Below are 22,331 nucleotides of genomic sequence, written 5' to 3'. Positions count from 1 at the left end.
TAAACAAGACAAATCTGACGACATATTAATGGAAGCAAATTCATCAGACCCAAGTGGTAATATAGTATGATAGTATAGTAAAACGTACAGTACGCATAAACAACAATTTTAGATATAAGAAGATGTGGTATGAATGCCAATGAGACAACTCTTCATCCAAGTCACAATTTGTAAAAGTTAACCATTTTAGGTCAAGAATGGTAAATTATACACATTTTTTATACCTCTCTCCGTACAGTACACTCGAAGAGCCAGTATGAGAATCACTCTCACTTGAGGTATGCCGCCACAAACTGTGTTAAAATGAATGATGATAAGAATACCAACAAGAATTTGCTAAATCTCTTTCAATGTATAAAGAAAAACGAGTGATTGATGATTGCTAATTAACGTCAAGTTGCGAATATTTTATACAGATACAAAACGAATATTAACTTCCTGTTCTTATTGACCGGGGGAATTGAAGGTCTGACCAGGAAATTTGCCGGAATATCTCAAGGTTCACTGGAATAAAGCTTATGACCGTTGTTTGGTTTGATTCAAACAAAGTTATATTTTCAAATTCCCTTCAATTTAGTTTTATTATTCTGTGAGAATGTATGCACTCGGGGCATACCCCTTTTTTTAACCTCATATAAAGATGTGGTATTAGTGCCAATGAAACAACTCTCCAACTCCATATATTGATAAGAAAAAAATGAAGGATGGTTGCTTCCAAATTGAAAGAGTATTTATTATGTTTACCATTCATTGCCATTGTACATCACAACTTTCTGTTTAAATTTGCAATTAGCACTTTTTGGTTTAAATTCTGCTGCATATATTTTTATACAGTGCACAAGAGGGATACTTCCAAACTGATTTAATTTCTTACGACGATCAGAACAAGTTAATCAATTCTTAGTAATCAGTGTGTGAAACCTCCGATCGCCAACTCGAGGAAAACACGTATTTGACGAGGGCTTATAGTTGTGAACTCGCTGCGGCGACGATTGTTGATTTCGTGGTGACTTGATGTCTTAAAACGGTTGCCCGCTTTTGATTTTTTGTTTAATTTCAAAAAGAAATCCGGAAAAGCTCAAACGAATAGAGAACCACTGCCGGCGTTAGCAATGCATACAGAATGTGTCGGGGTCAAACATGCTAGCAGGACTTGAACCTTTCACTTAACGTGTAGCAGACATTATTGGAACGAACTGACAGTTGCAAACGGCTAAAATCAGATGATGAGTTTATATAAATAAAAATGCATCTAACAACAACACAGTGAAATGTGGCCAGGTACTTGAACATCCAAACAAAAAGACACTAAGTACAGATCTGGTTCTTGCATTTACTGACAGTTACATGTAGTTCAAAGCAAATGAAAAATCATAACAAAAATATGCATCTATGGCTAAATTATCAAGCATGGAATAAAATAACTATTTGTACATTGTGTTTTTGTTTTACAAACCGATTTGAATAAAGGCTTTGCTCTTTCTTAAAACAAAACTGTGCATGCGTAAATCAAAACATGGACTGTTATATACTGATATAATATATTTATAGCAAATATTAAGATTAGATGAACAGATGAGGATCTTTAAGAAAACTTCCTCAGTCTGGGGTTTCTACACGCTATGTTCTTACAGAATAATGACACAAAATTCTGCAGAAGTAAATGGTAATACAACTGTCTTGTGTAATAAGATACCTGCCATGTTATTCAAAGAAAATTGACATCTTTGTTAAACATGTGTTAACATTTCATTACCTTGTAGATTGTCACTATTTACTATACTATATATAAAAATATTAATTTTCGCGAACCATTTAGGTCACGGAAATTCCAAAATATGGCATCAGTAAGGAGAGTTGTGCAAATAATGTGAATACACAGAACCCCCATCCAAATTATCTTTAGCTAAAAGTATTCATCATTTTCTATTTTATATGTACTAACAACATTCCATTTTTCTATAATTTCGATTAAAATATTCCAAAATCTGAGTTAAAAAAAGTCAAATGCCCAAAATAAACATTGTCTGATTGGTTGAAGTACTGTGGCGTCAATGATAAGCATAGCAAGCCTCGATGTAAAGCACACGCTTCACATGAATAAGGAGAGTTTTACAAATAATGTGAATACACAGATCCTCCATCCTATTTATATTTTGCTGAAAATGTTGCAATGTTCATCATTTCTGTTTTGATTCTGCTAACAACATTCCATTTTTTCTTTAATTCCGATTTATATATGTGGAACCCGCAATAAAAATAGATGGCCTCAATGATTTAAACGCAACGCAAAAAATTCCGTTGACCCTGAATTCAACGGATCGATAATAGCATCATCACCATCAACAAAATGTTTACCGTTATCTTTGTGAAATTTCAGTTATATAGTTCTTTAATTAGAGAAATTTTGGTAAGTATTACTTATTAATGTTAAGGTTCTACTGATGTGCTCCTCTAGACCTTTTTGACGGTCCGTTTTATCCCATTTATCTCAATATTATCTCCGATGACAGTAATGTCAACCCGACCTATTCGTGTCAAAAGTGAAAATCGCATCGATTTATTGAACTAATTTCTTCTTAAACTGTGCATGCATTATTTCTGTATTATATGATAACCAATCACATTCACGTTGCATGTTTGCATGAAAATGGTCATGTATTAGTGAATTGTAAGGGCGATGCAACTTGAGGTCAGTGCGCGATCACGTGACATTATTATTTGTAAACAAATTTAAAACATGCTCCCCGCGTAACACGTGTCTGAATTATCCTTTCAAAGTGTTATGAATCTTTCAATCACTATTTTATGAAATATTTCTAGGTTTGCATATCAGTAGTCAAAGTGAATTAAACGTAGTTCTTAGTTGTGTTTTTTTTATATAGAATTAGAAGGTAAATCTACATAAGGGGGTCTCATTGGGGGGGGGGGGGGGGGGGGGTGATCTGATCCCAGATCCCACTTACTGTTTTGTCAGATTCCCATATCCCGCTTACACTATGTACATGAGCAATTTTCATTTTTTTGTCATTTCCGGGGTCCTGCAGAACCCCATTTCCCGTTTTCACGACAGACCTCATTTCCCGTTTTCATGACACAATAATTTGACTTTCACGTTTCACGCTTGCGAAAAATTGTCAATATTGGTTACGCTTAGACCCAATGAGAACCACACACTAGTCAGTATTTAACTTCACCCAAAAAGATGACTCAACTTCCCTCTATATTTAAAACCTGCATACTAATTTAAATAGCATTTGCTCCCCTTGAACACTATTTGGCCCCTTCCGTGTCATTTCCCTTTAAATTTGCTGAAAAGTCATACTTTAAGTCCATTTACAGTAACGGCTAATATTTGATTTTACCATCTTAATTTCAATTTTCATATTGAACACATTTGACCATTCAATATGAGTTCCCATGTATTTTTGTCATATATGAAGGAGGTTTTAGGTCATGTTTTCCTAAACACCTTATTGCTATTTGTCTGTCTGGATTATTAAAACCACAAAATCAAATATTGATGAATATGCAAGTTTTCAACAATCCCGGAACATTAACAAAGATGTGTGTGAGAGGGTGAAAATTACCCTTCTGATGTACTGATATTTTTAGCACCCCAAGTGAGAATCTAACTCAGGACTTTCAGCACTGTAGCCATCGGTCTTAACCACAAGATCACGAACTCACATTTGATGAACTAATTTCTTCTATATTAACTGTACGTGCATAAATTCTGTATTATTTGATAACCAATCACATTCACGTTGCATGTTTGCATGATAATGGGTTCTGTATGAGTGAACTGTAGTGTATTGCAAAATTAATGCAAATTGTGACGTCAGTGCGCCTTCACGTGACATAATTATTTGTAACCAAACCGGCTTCTCATGTAATGTAACGGTTTATTTCGTCCTCTGTGATATTTTATCCTGAGGATAATTTGTCCCGGTAATTTTTTTCCAGGCATGGTATTTCATTTCACAGGTTGATTTTTCCCAGAGGAGTGAAAATCTATCAGATTTCTGTGTTATGCGGATAGTATGTACGGGTATATATTTACCGTATTATATTTCACAGAACCGTGTGAAAAAGAGTCCCATTAACTACTATGTAAGTTACTCTCAATCAATATATACCTGACTATAATTATAAAATGTTTACAAAGGTAAGCAACTGTCTAGGGCCAGGTAAGGGAGGGGAAAAATTAGTATTAGTACTATTTCGCAGAACGATAAACAGATGCATAGACAGACCAAGGGGGTGGGGGAAATTTAGCTTATGACATGTATGTAAGAAATCATTGAAGCTTGATGGGAGTGGGCAACCCTCTGGTCCATCAGAGCCCCCACACCTTTTTGAAAAGTTCTGGATCTGCCACTGAGATTTGCAGGTTTTCTTAGTAAAGATACCTTAAAATATCACAAACTGTGTGCTTTCCAGACCATAGTTTACATTTTTTTTCATATTTTGCCGTGTCAAAATGACCTAAATTTAAAGGACAGTATATAGACCCAAAAATGGTATATCACATTCTACACATCAAGATTTTAGCAGGAAAGACTGCCATTGGAGTTTTTAACCATTGTGACTTTTAAATTTGATCTACTCCACTAATTAAAGTCGTTGAAGTAGAATATTTAATGTAGGTTTGTCCACATTTTGGTATATATTAATACATGTTTAGAAATAATGTTGAGCCTGTTCCTAGATGCCTGTTATAGACTTCAATATTTATTGTTTATTGAAAATAAATGGAATCAATTCTTTCAGAAAAGTTTAATTCTATGGAAATGTATCCCCCCTTTTATAAGTTGAAAAGGCTACATAGAGGTCAATATACAGTCTCCAACAGAAAACCAAAAAAGGAAAAATAAAGTGAATTTTGGAGAATTATTAAATGTACATGCATTTGAAATATTTAAGATATATTGTTTCAATTTTTTTAGTTCTAGGTTCCACATAACTACCATTTTAGAAAACGATTTCAATGCTAAGTCTATTAGAGGGATATTTGATTTTCATTGGTTGTAAATATGGAATCTTATTCAGTGGCAAAGGAAATAGACACTGACAAGTCTTAGATAACATTTTATATAGTTTTGAATTTTTCTTCGTCAGTTGACTAAAATTAGATGGAGGTGTGTTCTAATTTCCAACAGAGGAGCAATCAACCTATATCAATATGTGCATGAAGCAAATTGATAGTTGCTAGATACTGAATGATTATATCCACAATAAAGGTTTAACCTGTGCATATATACTTAAAACAAGATAAAAAAAGTCATGTCTTTTTCAGGACTTCTGCATCCAATCATGTAGTATGGAATGTTATTGAGATATGGTTTGGGTGGATGGATGGTCATGAAGGACCTGTAGTACAAAGTATATCACTGGATTTAGCTCTTTGTCTAAGTGTATTATTAAAGTACTTTGCTTTGAGCTCAGTTCATTGTTATGCAATTCATTCTTTGTGAAATTAAGATTTGACAGACAACTCTAATGGACAAGGATTTGTCAAAGTAGTATCATCTCTATGTACAATGTAAGTATTCAGGAGATAAAAGCATTCTATTTTGATTTGAACCATACATTTTATAAAAAAAAGTGGGAACAAATTTACCGGACAATGCTACTCCCACTACTAGCAATATGATGCTAGGTTGTTTTAATACATCTGTATTGCCTGCTGATGACTCGGCCCTGAAAGTAAACGGTCCTTCAATTAGGAGGGAAAAAAATTATAAGGCCTATCCAGTCTAAGGGAGTTACCATTTGATTTTTATGGGGGGAGCTAGGATGAAATTTGAAAAAAAGGCAGGACAGGATTTTGAGTAAAAAAAAAAAGGCAGGATGAGTAACTTGGCAAAAAAAAAAAAGGCAGGATGACAATTGTTGTAAAAAAGTCAGGATAAGCTAAGAAAAAAAGAGGCAGGACCGAATAGACTGAAAAATAAAAAGGCAGGACAGAGATTACAACTAAAAAAAAAGGCAGGACAAAATTTTTCATCCTACCCCCCCCCCCATAAAAATCAAATGGTAGCTCCCTAATCGATTTCTAAAACTATACTTCATTGCACATGTTCAACATTTTTATACAACCACAAAAAATTGGGGTCGTAAATTGGTATCCTGTCCGAAAGATGGTTTCTGGATAATAACTTTATTATAAGTCAACAGAAATCAACAAAATTATAACACAACGTTTACAACCACAAAAGGAAGCTTGGGATTGATTTTGGGGGTTATGGTCCCTAAGGTTTAGGAATAAGGGGTACAAAGGTGCCCAAAACAAGCTTTAATCTAGTGTCGGTTTAAAAAGTTGTGTATAAGTATTTCAATTGTTCTGAAATTGTACCACAATGTTTAATACCATAAGTAGAAGGTTCGGATATATTGTGTGGGTTATGGGACAAACAGTCTAATAATTACGGACCAAAAACAAACATTTTTGTAAATTCAAGACCCTTAATTGGAGTTTGTCCAGAATGGTTCTTGAATTACCTAATACCAATGCTTTATGAAATCTTCTTTGAAAATTGGAGTTATCTTTCTTTGTTCAGTCAACTTAAATCAATTATACAATATACAATGCAATATTCACTTTATTACCAACTGATATATTAAAGCAGTCATTAATAACCATTCAGTGATTGCAAGCACTTTCTAGGGTATGCCCTTTTACAAATGGAAAAATTATACATTTTTTTAGTTTCTGATCTCTTAACTGAAGTTTGTCTCCTCTAAATGTTTCTCATTTCAGAAATTAAAAAGAAAATTTCTTTAGATATTTTTGTTTGAAAGGATTAATATTCAGCAGCATAGTGAATTGCTCCTAACACAAAAGCAAAACAAATATTTAAGTTCATTAGACCACATTCATTCTGTGTCAGAAACCTAAGCTGTGTCATCTATTTAATCACAATTCAAACTCAGAGCTGTTTCCAGCTTGAATGTTGTGTCAATACTAGCCCCAACTGTTCAGGCTTCGACCTCTGCAGTCGTATAAAGCTGGGCTCTGCGGAGCATCTGGTCCATTCATTTGTTTATTTTTCAATTTGTGTGAATTAACATAGTTACAGTAAATGCTAATTACTGCACTTTCATACCACAACAAATATTGTATTGGTACATGTATCACTCAAATGTGTATCCATATAACAAAAAAAATGAAAAGGAATAATTTTGCATTACCTTTTGAATACTATGACTTTTTAGATATGTAGACATATTAAGACTCATTAGTAGATGTTGATAATATTGGCTTAAAATGCTTGAAATTCTATCAGATTACTTTTGGAGCAGTTATGAGTTTTGAAATTAGAAAGATCATATCATATGCAACAAGTGTAGTAAGTTTCAAGTTGATTGGAATTCAGCTTCATCAAAAACTACTTTGACCAAAAACTTTAACCTGAAACTCCCACTTCCATTTTCTATGTTCAATGGACCGTGAAATTGGGGTCAAAAGTCTAATTTTGCTTTAAAATTAGAAAGATCATATCATAATGAACATGTGTACTAAGTTTCGAGTTGATTGGACTTCAGCTTCATCAAAAACTACCTTGACCAAAAACTTTAACCTAAAGCGGGACAAACGAACGAACGGACCCACAGACCAGAAAACATAATGCCTATCTACTATTGTAGGTGGGGGCATAAAAAATTTAATAAATAACACTCATAATGCTCAGATTGGTTGTCATCGTGCAACATAGTTAATAACACCATATAGAAAAAACATAGAACTCATTTTGTCATAAGACACTGTCAAACATCCATACATACTATCCACACTCATCTGTGTCCACACTTGTATATATATAAAAAAAGTCACTATTATATATGAGCTGCGTCGGGTAGAAATCGACCTTATGCAAACGAAAATCAATACCTCTGTTAACCTATTTTGGGTTAAAATAATTTCTACGGAAAGTCTGTAATTGTTCCAAAAGTAGGTTTTCATAAGAAGACAACCCTTTTAAACGGACCAAAATGCAGATTTTATATCTTAGTTATTCCAAAATCGATCAGAGTCTTAGATATGTATATGTGTACATGCACTTGCATAAGGTCGATTCCTATCCAACGCAGCTCATATGTAGGACTCAAATCTATGGGGGCTTCCAAATCTATGGTAAATGTGACGTCCTGCTATCCCAAATCTATGGCAGATTTTTTACAATCTTAATCTATGGCAAGTTTTGAAGTTTCCTAATCTATGGCGGATTTTTAATGTTTCCAAATCTATGGCATTTTTTTTGCAAATGGAAAACAATGCAGTACATTTTCGGCCAATGACTTGTCTTAAGAAAGAGGAAATATACGACAACGGGAACAAAAAATTGAGAAAGGACATGGGGAATGTATCAAAGCGACAACAACCCGACCATAAAGCAGACAACAGCCGAAGGCCACCGATGGGTCTTCAATGTAGCGTGTAACTCCCGCAACCGGAGGCGTCCTTTAGATGGCCCTTTAAAAATATGTATACTATTTCAGTGATAATGGAGGTCAAACTAAACTCCAAATTATACACAAGAAACAAAATTCAAAATCATACAAGACTAACAAAGGCCAGAGGCTCCTGACTTGGGACAGGCGCAAAATTGCGGCGGGGTTAAACATGTTTATGAGATCTCAACCCTCCCCCTATACCTCTAGCCTAAACATTTGTGAAATAAACATTCCATATAATGGTAAACTGAAATAAGTCATAAATTATAAATTCATAAAACTTTATACAGACTTCAAGATGAAATGATGTCCTCTGTAAAAAATAAACATTTAATTTGAACTTGGAATTATTTTAAATTATGGAATTTGGTTGATTTCTTGTTATTGATTTTTTTAACAAATTCCATGCTTATTCTGTACTGAAATGTTCTGTGCTGCGCACAACACTTTCTATTACAAAGAAAATAGAATGATTGCTGTAATACCCCAGTCCCACTAGGCCACGATCGCACTACGATCTGTGAAAAAATGCAATAACATAAAATAGTATATTTTCAATAGAATGTACTGTGCCGCGCACAACACTATCTAACCAAAATATATTGTATGGAAAGTGTTATTAACCGCTAAAAAGATTATAATACCAAATATACATGGAATTTATCAAAAACACAAGAAATTATGTGAATTCCATAATTAAAAATAATTCCAAGTTCAAATAATAGCCTGTTATTTTTTTAATTTGTGCATGATTTACACGTGTTTCCTTTAATCCACCGGCAAATTTTTGTCAGGAAAATAACTTCGTGTAGGTCAAATAATTTGTTTTAATCTTGATTCAAAAACCTTCTTCATTTTTTAGTACAACCCAAAAACATTTTTTTTTTACTTTGAGTGTTGAATTTTATTTTTTTTTTTATCAAAAATAAATGTTTGTGAAAAGAAAAAAAAGTTTATATCTATATTATGCATGTCTGTTTGAGATCCATGTCATAAGACCAATGATTTCTGTAGAAATCATTGATGGGACCCATTATGAATACATTTTTTTTTATTAGTCCTGGAGTCGATAATAATTTTCTTTTATTCTTTGGGAATTATTCAATTGTTTATGTTAAAATAATTAACTTCATAATTTTGATGAAGAAAATCCATTTTAAGTCAATTTTTTTTTCATCAAAGTGATGATTTTTTTTATAATTTTCGTCTATCAACAAACTTTTTAAATTGTAGTGACATGGTCGGTCAACTGATAAGTTGTATGGCTGATTTCAGGTAAAGCAGTAATTTCTATTTGACAGTTGCGTGTACTCTGGGGTGTGGAATACCTTTATGTTATGGGGAACATCCTGTCCATGTGTAATACTTAATATATATTCCAACAGATGACATTACACAAATTTTTTTTCTGTTAAATGAATGATTTGTATATCATCATAATTTACTATTTATATAAACCACATTTTGGTACAATAATTATTTACCATATTAACATTGAATATTATGAACGTAGAATGAAATATGTCTACCAAACAGTATGATTGGTTTTAATCATTTCATTTATAAGATTTAGGAATTAAAATTTGTAATTTAAAAACCCACATTTATTTAAATTGTTTTATATCAACACACCCACATTTAAATTATTTTATACATTAGATTCCATAGCCATATTTGCATTTGTAAAAATATTTATATACCCAAATTTTCAATTATTTTACATGCCCAACTTTTATTTCTGTTGTAAGAAGTGTTATATAAAGATAAATAAAGATTAAAGTTATGTCATATTGGTTATGATTTGTAAGACTCAGAACTGTCAAGTAAATTTAAGACACAATTCAAAATGTTCAGAATATGTCAAGCCATACTAAGAAAAAATAAGAATGTCGAGAATATGTCAAGAAATTTCAAGACAGTATTCAAATGTCAAGAATTTGTCAAGAATATGTCCAATAAAATTCATACAAATTTGATATAGATGAGAATTTGTCAAGAAAAATTAAGACACAAGTCATACTTTTGGAGAATGTCGAGTAAAAGTTCATGCTAATTAAGACAAAAACTGGTCTTTTCAGACTTTTAGACTTTTGTAGTGTTAGACCGTTGGTTTTCCCGTTTAAATGGTTTAACACTAGTAATATTTTGGGTCCTTTATAATAAAGCGTGCTGATTGATGTGAGTGAGACAATGTTCCGTGTTAAAGGCCACACCTTGGCCTATAATGGTTTACTTTTATAAATTGTTACTTGGATGGAGAGTTGTCTCATTAGCACTCATACCACATCTTCCTATATATAGTGATACATCTGTGTCATCTCTGCTATCGTTAACTAAAATATCGTCATTGAGCTTTATGGACCAGCAATAGGTTGTAATTTAGGTTGGATTGGTCGGTCCGACATCTCTGAATCAGAAATAGAAGGAATTGAACTGGATTGATATGGAACACGATGTTGACGTTATTGCTGAGAACGTAGTAAATAAACTCATCATAGATATCAGGACTAAATTTTATATATACGCAAGACGCGCGTTTCGTCTACAAAAGACTCATCAGTGACGCTCGAAACCAAAAAAGTTAAAAAGGCCAAATAAAATACGAAGTTAAAGAGCATTGAGGACCAAAATTCCTAAAAGTTTGGCCAAATCCAGCGTAGGTAATCTATGCCTGAGGTAGAAAAGCCTTAGTATTTCAAAAATTCAAAATTTTGTAAACAGTTAATTTATAATTATAACCATATCAATGATAATTCATGTCAGCACCAAAAAAGTGCAGATCGCGCTATGAACGTAGCATAATCGAATGTAGGAAAAAAAGTCACTGGAAAAAAAGTCACGGATAAAAAGTCACGGAAAAAAAGTCACAGGAAAAAAGTCACAATTTATATTTTGTATGAAAACTGTCATATGATCTGCACTTATATATTGGTAATGACTTTTGTCTGTGTGTGTTTTTTTTTCTGCTGTTCATGTGCAAGTATGGTTTTGTGTTTTTTGTACCCCATATCCTTTTTTTTTATTATAAAATTTAGAATGTAAATAGGGAATGTGCCAAAGAGACAACAACCCGACCATAGAACAGACAACAGCAGACGTTCACCAACAGGTCTTCAATGTCATTCAAAGGATTTTTTTTGTAATGTTACTGATACATGTTTTGTTGTAATTATTTTTGTTTCATGTGTTTTTACATTAGAAGCAAATTAGACAGCTTAGCATATGTTTCTACACAAGCAAAAGAAAACCGGTACAAGCTCGTGAACTGATACAATGTTTTGTTGTAATAAGTTTTGTTTCATATCTTTCTTGAATGATGCTAGTTATAGACAGCTAAACGTATTTTTCTACAAGTCTTATGCTCTTTTGCTTTGGAAATTACACTTAAAATCGCAAAGCAAAAGAAAACCTGTACAAGCTCGGGTATTGAAATATTAAAAAAGAAGATGTGGTACCCAACTGTCCACAAGAGACCAAAAGGACCCAGAAATTAACAAATATAGGTCACCTGTACAAGATCGTGTACTGATACATGTTGAAGTTCTTTTTGTTTCATATCTTTTTTTTTATGTATGACCTGTTGATATTGTGTTAAAGAAATAAATTAAGCAAAACGAATTGAAGACGTAGTAATGTAGATTTAATGTATACATCATAATAATATAAGTCAATAACAGCAACATAATAAATAATCAAGCACACATAAATGTCTTTATCAATGAACAACAAATAATGAACAAGTGATGCACATAGTTTTACTTAAAGTTCACTTGATATATGGCAAAGACGACAACTAATGGTTAAGTCTTATGTTCCAACCAACACCCCTGAGAAATTCTGCAATGGTCTTGTTGCCTGATGTCAAGTCTCTGCACAAGTTTTGAAGTCTTAGTTGAAGTTGGACATAACGTTGTTGGACCCGTTTAACTGGCGGGGTGCCTACAGCGTCTTGTTGTATCAAGGTTCTCAATGTAGCTTCTTCTTTCTGGCACCATTCTACTACTCTCCATATTGATGGGTGGGCATAACCTACTAAGTTGAAGAATTTGTTGTTCCAACCTTCACATACATTGTTGGTTCTTGAATCACTGTTTACTGTTGCGTCATGGACATTCCATATAGTTGGTGGGAACACGGGTGGAGTGCGGCGCATTACTAAACGAAGACCTTGACCTGGTGCTGGGTTACGTCTCATGTTGCCACTTACATAGGTTGCATCAAAGTAATCAAAAAGTTCAGCTGCTTCTGGTGGGTCATCTGGACACAAAGTTCTTAGCAGGTGGACACCATTTGGCAAATCAGGCAGAAAGGCAAGGCCGTCCATCATACCACAGAACAGGCGGAAGTCATCGCTCATCTTGTAGTGGGGAACCAAACCAACTTTTAAGGCTTTGTATCTTTCTCCAAGTTGCTTGGGTAAGATGATAGAAACATCACTGGTTGTTGATATGGCGGCCAAATACTGCCGACACTGCACGTAGAACGCCATCTTCGAAGTCTGTTACCACAGTCTGAACATTTAACTGTAGGTGGCTGGCTTGGCATTTGTCGACCAATGACTGAAATAACTCTCTGTATGTATCTTGATTCTTGTTCGGCAAGAAAGCATACACTGTGGTGACTGTAACATCTTTAAAAGGTACTCGGATGGTGTACAGCTGTTTAAAAGGATGTGGAGCTACAGAGAAAGTACCATCCATAAAAAGGGTATGGGCTTCAGCTAGACGTCTTAAACTGTCAGGACTACAAAAGACCAACATTCTGTTCTCAGCATTCTGTCCATTGTCATACAGTAGGAACTGTTGGTTGTTGGTTGTAATGGTGAATTCTGCTGGCAGTGTGACGTCTGCAAAGCTCTGGGGAACAGGTGGTGCTGGACGCTGGTAGCGCATGGTGCGTTTACAATTCTCTTCTCTGGGCATCATTGCTTGCACATCATCTTCACATGTTGAAACAACCTGGGCGAAGATCTGGCTTGGTTTGTCTCTGGTGAGAGCAGCCTGTTCTTTCATTGCGTACCTGGACTTAGTGTACTTTATGCTAATATCACTTGGATCATGGTTGTGTGGCTGGCCAGGAGTTGGATTTTCATTCTGCAGAGAAGTTGTAATGGACCCTTTACATGCAGTGCTGGATCGCTTCACACATTTCCACCACTGTACTGTCTTTCTGGTAGTATGCTTGGTGTACATGTACCCCTGGTAGCAAAGTTTGGACCCGCCTTTGTTGCTCTTGTTGACTTCCATATTTGATTTAATAACACTTGAAATTGTTTTTTTCTTATATAGAAAAGTAAATGAAGTCATACATTTTCTTTAATTTGAGTCAAAGTTAGAAAGTCTATGATATGGTTTGACCAAATGTTATTGTGATTTTTGATTTTCTATAGCTGTGTTTTTACCAATATCATGAGAATCCTTCAATTACATGTTAAACAAACAAAGCATCCCCATTAACAATAATTATGTAATTACAACATTTATTGACAGTGACTGTTGAGATTAATTAGTGGCTTCTTGTGGCACCTTTCCCTTTTTTGTAGACCTTTCACTTCCTCTTTTGGAAGGAAGCCCTACCCATGAAAAACAACTAGGGCTTATCATGAATGAAAAGGAAACAAATGGCTTATCCTGTTTGTTTAAGAGTTTGTTTTGAAAAAGAGAACATAAATTATTACACTTTTACTATTATCATTTTTTTTTAGTGTATTTATTTATTTTTTAAAAATGATGAAAAGAATATATTTTTTTATTTTATTAACACATAAATAAAACGAAATCTGTTAATATCGATGTGCGCTTTACCTATATAAATTTTAAAAGCTTTTATTTAAAAATAATTGATCCGATACACTTTTACAAGAAGTATTATTTTTATTTAACAAAACTGCATTTTTTTTAATTATATATTTCATACAGCTGATATACAAAATCACTTTTGTCATGTGCATTCCAACATACTTCTTAAAAAACATTTTATATATACTTCTTTCAAATAATTTTATTAATTGTGACTTTTTTTCCTGTGACTTTTTTTCTTGAGACTTTTTTTCCTGTGACTTTTTTTCTTGAGACTTTTTTTCCTGTGACTTTTTTTCTTGAGACTTTTTTTCCTGTGACTTTTTTTCCTAGAGGTTTTGTGACTTTTTTTCCCTGTGACTTTTTTTCCGTTGACCGTATAATCGTGGTAAGAACGTGTTATAATCGCAGTAAGATCGTGTTGTAATTGGATAACTCGTGGTATGGTCGTAGTGAGAACGTGAAGAGCGTAAACAGATCTTAATAAGCGTAGTGAGTTCGCAGAATAAGCGCGGTGAGAACGTGGTATAATCGTAGCGGGATTTGTAGAAGCGTAGAGAGGACGTAGTAGCATCGTGAAAGCAACGGACATTTACATTTTCATGCCGCTCATACCGCGACCTCACCACGATCTAAATTTATTTAAGATCGCGGTGAGCGTGGTGCGATCGTGGTCTAGTGGGACTGGGGCTTAAGCGAACAACATTAGCAAAATATCACACTGGTTTTGGGGATATTTCTTTCAACACATCCACGGATCATCCCATTGCAATGAGGAAAATAATCGAGAAGCATTTAAAAAAAAGATCAAATAGACTTCGTCTAATCAATGCAAGGTAATATCTTTTGACAACCATAGTCAGATTAAACTTCACATTGACCTTCAAGGTCCAAAACAATTTGAATTTCTTACACTTGATATTTGGTATTTCCAGATGTCACCTTTAATTGTCACCTATCGAAGTGCTTTCTTCCAGCAACAAATTGGCACACCAATGTGGAATAATTGTGCCCCCTTCTTTTCCTTTTTTTTTTTGTTCTCTTACGAAACGGAAACCAGCAAATAGCCAATCAATAAAACTTGTGAGAATGATAAGCATGATGAGCTCTACCTATCTACCAATTTTAAGATAAATTGGAATACATTTGTAGGAATTATAGCCCCTTAATTCTTTAGACTTTATTTTTTGTCTATTTTGCACCGAAAGAGTAAGCGTCCTCTGCTTTTATAGCTATTGTTGTCAAGAAGAAAACAAACATATTCACCAAATTAAAACTTGGATTTAACTTTCCCTTTACAATTACAGTTTTCAAAACATATACCACAACAACAGCATCTTTCACAAGAACAAGATTCACATTTTTCAGATTCACAATCTTTTGTTTTAAGTAAGCCTTTCTCCATTCCTTTCAAAGTAAACATTGATAGGATTTTTCTGCGATAGGAAATATCACCTTTTAATATTGATTTTAATTGTTCTTCAGAGCCTAATAGAGACCTGCCATATGGATATGTAATACATAAGCCATGCCTGCCATCTCTACCACATCTGCCTGTTTCCTGCCAAAATATCATGACTGACACAGGAGCACCCCAGTAGATGACATATTCTACACCTGGAATATCTATGCCTATGCCAAAGGCAACTGTTGCACAAATAACACGTATTTTATTACTTTGTAATTTAAAATTAGTCAATACACGATCAGCTGTATTTGTGTCTGTCCTACTATGAAACATTTCAATAAAACGATTTTGCAATTTTTCTTCTTCTTGGTATGCACATTTTCCCAGCTCTTACATAAGCCACATGTACACTGAATTACAATTGTAAATATTTGTGCAGTATATAATAGTTTTTGGAGTCAGTTCCTGTTTATCCTTTATTAGATCGAGCAGCCATGCCAAGTTATCACCAATATCTTGTTTCACCTTTTTCTCTACATGTAAGTATACATTTGGCCCGAAAAAAAACCAGTTTACTGAGTTAACAAAGATGAAATAAAATAACATAAAGGCCACACAATTCAACATTAGGTCTTACGTCAAGAGACGATGACAAAGCAAGAGAAACTGGAGTCAATAAGAAAGTTAAAATTACACATTTAAGCAAAACACACTTAAAGCTTAACAACCTTAATAAATAATTTGGCACATACCTGTCAGGCAAGACAGCAACTACCTTGGTGTCATTATCTAATGGAAGTAGAGAGTACAGGTCTTCTTGGATTTTTTATGTTGCTGTTGCTGTAAGAAGTAGAGTAGGACAACTTGCAAATAGGCTGATGATATCAGCAACCTTGCGGTACTCTGGTCGGAAATCAAGGCCCCTGAAATTTTTTTTTATATTGAAACAACATGTACAATCCTTGAATGGAACAATCAATTAAACAAATGTTAAAGTAAGGGTCTTCCATTAAAAAAAAATATCTTCAGAATATTTATTAAAAAAAATGGTAAAGGAAAAAAGAAGAGATATATCTGACAGAAATTCAGAATACAGTTAATCATATATATGAAACACTTATACTGAAATTTTAAAACGGTTTTTTTTAAAGAAAAAAACAAACCATTCTGAAATACAATGGCATTCATCAAAAACCAGTAGGCAAATCTGGCTCTCCAGTAAGCTTAGATCATCAATTGTTTTCCCTTTCAGGATTTCTGGTGATGCAAATATTATGTCCACATTGCCATCTTTCATTGCTGCAACAGATATAAATAGTATTTATTAAATTGTCTAGGATTGGTGAAAAGGTATTAAAAATCTTGTTCTATAAACTTGTCTCTAGGGTTTTAAAATTGGGTCTGTTCTATTCACATTGTTTGCTTTCAGTCTGGGGCCATGTGGCAGAGGCGTATTAAGTGGGTGGGTGCGGGTAGCATGCCTCCCCCACCCCCCCTTTTGTGGGAAAAATTTGGTTGATTATATAGAGAATCACTGAAGCGGGCCACCTCTTATGCAGTAAGTGCCACCCCCCCCCCCCCCCCCCCTTAAACAAAATTCTGTATCCGCCACTGTGTGCAACACTACTGAGAGGGAGGGTATAGTAAATAGCATTATCTAGCCATCTGTCATATGATTGAGTACCATGTAATTAAGAAAGGAAGACAAATTATAATGTTAAATGTTTTTAAACGTTTAATTAAGACACGAAGGCAAATTATGATATTAAATGTTTTTATAAGTTTAATATTCACTACAATTTACCTTTAATATCTTCAGCTGGTGCATCTTTCATGATCGCAGCTCCTCTTACCTTCATAGATTCCAGTGCCATGACTTGATCCTTCATAAGGCTTTGAGGGGGGGGAAATTACTAGGCGTGTCATCTTTTTGTTTTCTACCTAATTTGTTTTAAATATCAATTTTTAAGATACTTTTTTAAATATATTAAAGCGAATGATAAAAATGTATGAATTACAAATGATATATAGCAATTTAGTTTGAATGTAAAATTACCTTTGACTTCATTTAAGACAAAAAAGTGTATATATAAGACTTTTTCCAAATCCTGTAGGAAGCATTGCAAACACATTTTGGTCATTTAGAAGATGTTGAATACATTGTTTTTGTTCATTTTTTATTTTTATATCAAATGTGTATGCTTCAATTACTTCTTCCAAGTATTGCAATCCCCAAGGGTGACTGGGGTATAGAAATATGGTCACTTGGTCTTCTCCCGACCGGTAGTAAAACGCTTGCTGAAGTAGGGCGTCCGTTTGGCTTTGCGGGATGTATCAAGTTCGCAGTCACGTCCATCAGAAGGGGACGTAAAATCCGATGCCTCGTGTAAAGAGAGTGCCACGCTCTTTGCACGTTAAGAACCCTTGCAACAACTCTTTGAGGGGTCCGTAGGTGGCCTGTTGCAAGGCAAAATTTCTGTCCCTATCCATATATACCCTCATTTTCCAGTGGCAGTCCAAATTTACCCGACCATCATCCTAGATGGCCTCTATTACAACAACCTACCTATTGTATTTATTGTGAACTTGTTCTCGTCCTGAATATGCATGAAATATTTGCCACTGGACGTTAAGCAACCAACAATCAATCAATCCAAGTATTGCATATTAAATATAAATAGCAGACAGCATGTGCTTGTTCTATTTTTAGAGATAACATGAAAATAGGTCAGAGTTATCTCCCTTCCCATGAAAATGAAAAAGTTATTTTGATTGGTCAGAATATTTATGAATGGAATCCATTGATATTTAAAGTGGAGTGAATCAGAGCTGAACAAATATGATAATAGGGGTTATTCTGAGGGAGAATAAACATCGAGGTATAGTCGGATATGTAGAACAATCCATACACAAACGATCGGTAGGTGTTTGCAACACTCGGGAAGCAATAAAACCCTGAAAATCCACTCCATACAAATTGTAGGCTTTCTACTACTTTTTGATAGTAGCACTTTCTGTCTTCGGGTGGACACAAAAAAATAATAATAAATAGCCAAATGATGAAAAGAAAATATGAAATGACAAATGTACCCACACAAGAGACAGCTTATTCGGTATATGTGAACATTTGAAAAGCATGGCAAACATCAATAGGTTATAGAACTTTAAAATTGCTGAAAACCAGGGAATTGACTGTTTATCATATTAAAACACAATTTGAAAAAAAACATTTAATCAAGTGTATATGTAGAAGAGCCAATTAGAAAATTTTCAGAAACTTGCTTTACAATAACATTAAAAGTGCAAAAAAACATTGATGAACTGTATAATGAAAATTTGCTTGAATTTTTGGTGTAATTTGGTCTCTTGTGAAGAATTGTCTCATTGGCAATCATACCAAATATTCTTTTTTCTATTGACAATTCTGATTCCGCAAATTCACGAACTGTTAAATGTTATAATGGAACATTTAGAGTTCATAAAATTAAACGTGAATGCAGCATCCTGATTATACACTGATGGAGCAAGCGTAATGTGAGGCAAACTTGATGGCGAAGGAGTAAAACCTTGAAGAGAAAACAAAAATTAAAGCAACTCATTGTGTTTGCCATTGTTTTGGTCTAACTTGAACTCCTCAAAGAAAATGTCCTGCTTGTCTTTCTTCACACTGAAGGTTAGACAGTATTTGAAGCAATACAAATTTATAGCTAGCTAAACCTCCCACTTGTATGACAGCTGTATAAATTCCATTATACTGACAACGATGTGTGAAAAAAAAATGATATAATAAATAAAAATTTTAAAAAATAGGGTAACACTAGCTGTCAACAACGTGTTATCTTAATCTCTATAAAAACAACCAGATATTAAACAAATGACAGGAGTACAGAGCCATGTAAAGATATGAAAACACCTTTAGAGTTTCAGTTTTCCTCAATTTAGATTTTGTTAGACTTTTTTCTGTGTAAATTTGCGGTATAATTCTAAAGAGTAAAACTTAAAAATCTTCTGTTGCAATTACTGCGATGTTTGGGTCAAATTTATGCTAGATTGACTAGACTAGTATGGTATCTCAAAGTAACAAATTTATAGCGTATGCTACCATTTTGTATGTTGAAAAGCATTGTTGATTATTTCTAATAGACGATTTTTAAATTTCACATGTGAAAGTGACAGTGCAGCATATGGTTCGCTTAAGCGAATGATTGAAGCTCATCTGTTGGCTTTGAGTTAATTCTGAATTTTATTATGCCCATTCTCGGAAGAATTGGACTGTTTTATCTGAGGTCATACAGACGTATAACTTAGCTAACATAATGTTATTACTTAACAGCCCAAAACGATTCCATATGTATATATTCCTATTTTAATGGCCTTGAATATCTTCAATCCAAGAGAAAGAAAGTTTGATGTGTTAGAGCTTTTGATTTCGCCATTTGATTGGGGACTTTCTGTTTTGAATTTTCCTCGTTCAGTATTTTGTGTGGTTTTTTTCCAAATTTCATGGCTGAGTGGAATTTGTTTAAAATTATATTTGTTTGTTAATGAATAAAGCCAAAGTTCCTCATATCGAAGGACTGACTGCACTTGAAGGAAAATGCTTAAGCTGAACATAGATTTTTTTATATTACTGGTAGAATTAATATATACACTTCCAGTATCTAGTGCCTGTTCTGAAAGAGCAGCATCAAGGATTAAAATAATAAAAACTTACCTTCGAAACAGTTTGAAGAATGATATGCTCAATGTAATGCTGAATGGGGTTGTCAATGGACCTGCTCTGATTTCTGATGAATGTGATCAGCCTGTTGATTCTTGTGTGCCAACAAGAGAAAATATTAGATTTAAAAACTTATTCAGAACACTGAAATCTATATATCAGGAACCAAATTCTGACAGGAGGTAAAGGTCATGAATAATAATGAATCAAGTAATGATAATAATGAATCAATCGATGAGTATATTGAATCAAGAATTGATAATAAAATAAGTTATATCGATAATGAATCAAGTAATGATAATAATGAATCAAGTGATGATGATATTGCATCAAGTGATGATAATAATGAATTAAGTAATGATAATAATGAATTAAGTAATGATAATAATGAATTAAGTAATGATAATTATGAATCAATTAATGATAATATTTAATGAAGAGAATCGAGTGATGACAATAATGAATAAAGTGATGACAATAAAGAATCAAGTGATGATGATATTATATCAAGTGAACAATAATAATGAATTAAGTGATGAAGATATTGAATCAAGTAATTATAATTACAAACCAAGTGGTCATGATATTGAATCAAGTAATGATTATTACAAAGTGGTGAGGATCTTGTATCAATGTTTAATTACTAAGTAAGGGAGAAAATGACAAAATATATGAGGATATTTCCAAGGAACTATACTCTGAAGAAGAGGAAATAATTTAAACCATAATAAGAGGGCGTAAAATTTCATGATCAGCTAGATTAAGAGAATTTTTTCGGATGTACTTGTGTAAGGTTTGAAATATTTTCTTTGATACGGGGTAGACAAAAATTGCCCCGTATCCCCATTTCTCTTCATATAGAAGACTTTAATTCAGACTTAAATTCATTAACAAAATAAAGCAGATCATTTGAGATATCCTTAATTAAGATTTTAATCCCAAATTAACAAACTTAATTTCATGAAATTACATTTGTAAACAAAAACAACAACAAACGAGTCTCTTAAGAGCCTGTGTCGCTCACCTTGGTCTATGTGCATATAAAGCAAAGGACACAGAAGGATTAATGACAAAATTGTGTTTTGGTGTTGGTGATGCGTTCGTAGATCTTACTTTACTGAACAATCTTGCTGCTTACAATTATCTCTACCTATAATGAAATTGGCCCAGAAGTGACTGGAAAATATTTTGTAAAAATTTACAAAATTATAAAAATTGTTAAGAATTGACTACAAAGGGCAATAACTCCTCAAGGGGTCAATTGACCACATTGGTCATGTGACTTATTTGTAGCTCTTACTTTCCTTTATATTATTGCTGTTTACAGTTTATCTCTATCTATAATAATATTCAAGATAATAACCAAAAGCTGCAAAATTTTCTTAAAATTACCAATTCTGGGGCAGTAACCCACAACTAGTTGTCTGATTGGTCTGAAAATTTAGATATGCTCTAAATGCTTTGGTTTCAGAGATATGAGCAAAAACTGCATTTTACCCTATGTACTATTTTAGCCATGTCGGCTATCTTGGTTCACGGGCGAGGTCATCGGACACATTTTTTAAACTAGATACCCTAATGATGATTGTGAACAAGTTTGGTGAAGTTTATCCTTGTAGTTTCAGAGAAGATTTTTGTAAAAGATAACAAAAATTTACAAAAAATAGTTAAAAGTTTTTTTGTTTTTTTTTTTAAATTATACATACTTTATTGAAAACTTTCACATTTGTTAGTTTGATACAGAAAGTACCGCTACCTTATCCCGGCCTCGTTAAACATAAGATTGTATATTTAGAAAAATTGTTAGTAATTGTGAGTATTCAAAATTATAAAATATATATACAGTATATTATTGTGTATCAATTATTTCAATGTTGATCAATAAAGTGAGAATTTTTTATTTAAGAGAGAAGTGAGAAGAGAAGAGAAAAGAATAAATAAATAAAAC

The 22,331-nt window shown here is 33.5% G+C and overlaps 2 protein-coding genes across 2 annotated transcripts; both read right to left on the bottom strand.

Moving 5' to 3' along the window:
* Window positions 1-12,250: 12,250 nt before the first annotated feature.
* Window positions 12,251-12,814, bottom strand: LOC139515418 (uncharacterized). Its single transcript, XM_071305014.1, has one exon. It carries the CDS (start codon window positions 12,812-12,814, stop codon window positions 12,251-12,253), a length of 564 nt encoding a protein of 187 aa, XP_071161115.1.
* A 76-nt stretch (window positions 12,815-12,890) lies between these two features.
* LOC139515333 (uncharacterized) lies at window positions 12,891-13,703 on the bottom strand. The gene has a single exon (XM_071304925.1). It carries the CDS (start codon window positions 13,701-13,703, stop codon window positions 12,891-12,893), a length of 813 nt encoding a protein of 270 aa, XP_071161026.1.
* Between the last annotated feature and the right edge of the window lie 8,628 nt (window positions 13,704-22,331).

This window comes from Mytilus edulis, chromosome 1 (genome assembly GCF_963676685.1).
Source record: "Mytilus edulis chromosome 1, xbMytEdul2.2, whole genome shotgun sequence".
NCBI lineage: Eukaryota > Metazoa > Mollusca > Bivalvia > Mytilida > Mytilidae > Mytilus > Mytilus edulis.
This window is presented reverse-complemented; position numbering and strand designations above follow the sequence as displayed.

Coding starts and splice junctions, on each gene's coding strand:
- LOC139515418 (XM_071305014.1), bottom strand. CDS start 12,814: ATGAGCGATGACTTCCGCCTGTTCTGTGGTATGATGGACGGCCTTGCC.
- LOC139515333 (XM_071304925.1), bottom strand. CDS start 13,703: ATGGAAGTCAACAAGAGCAACAAAGGCGGGTCCAAACTTTGCTACCAG.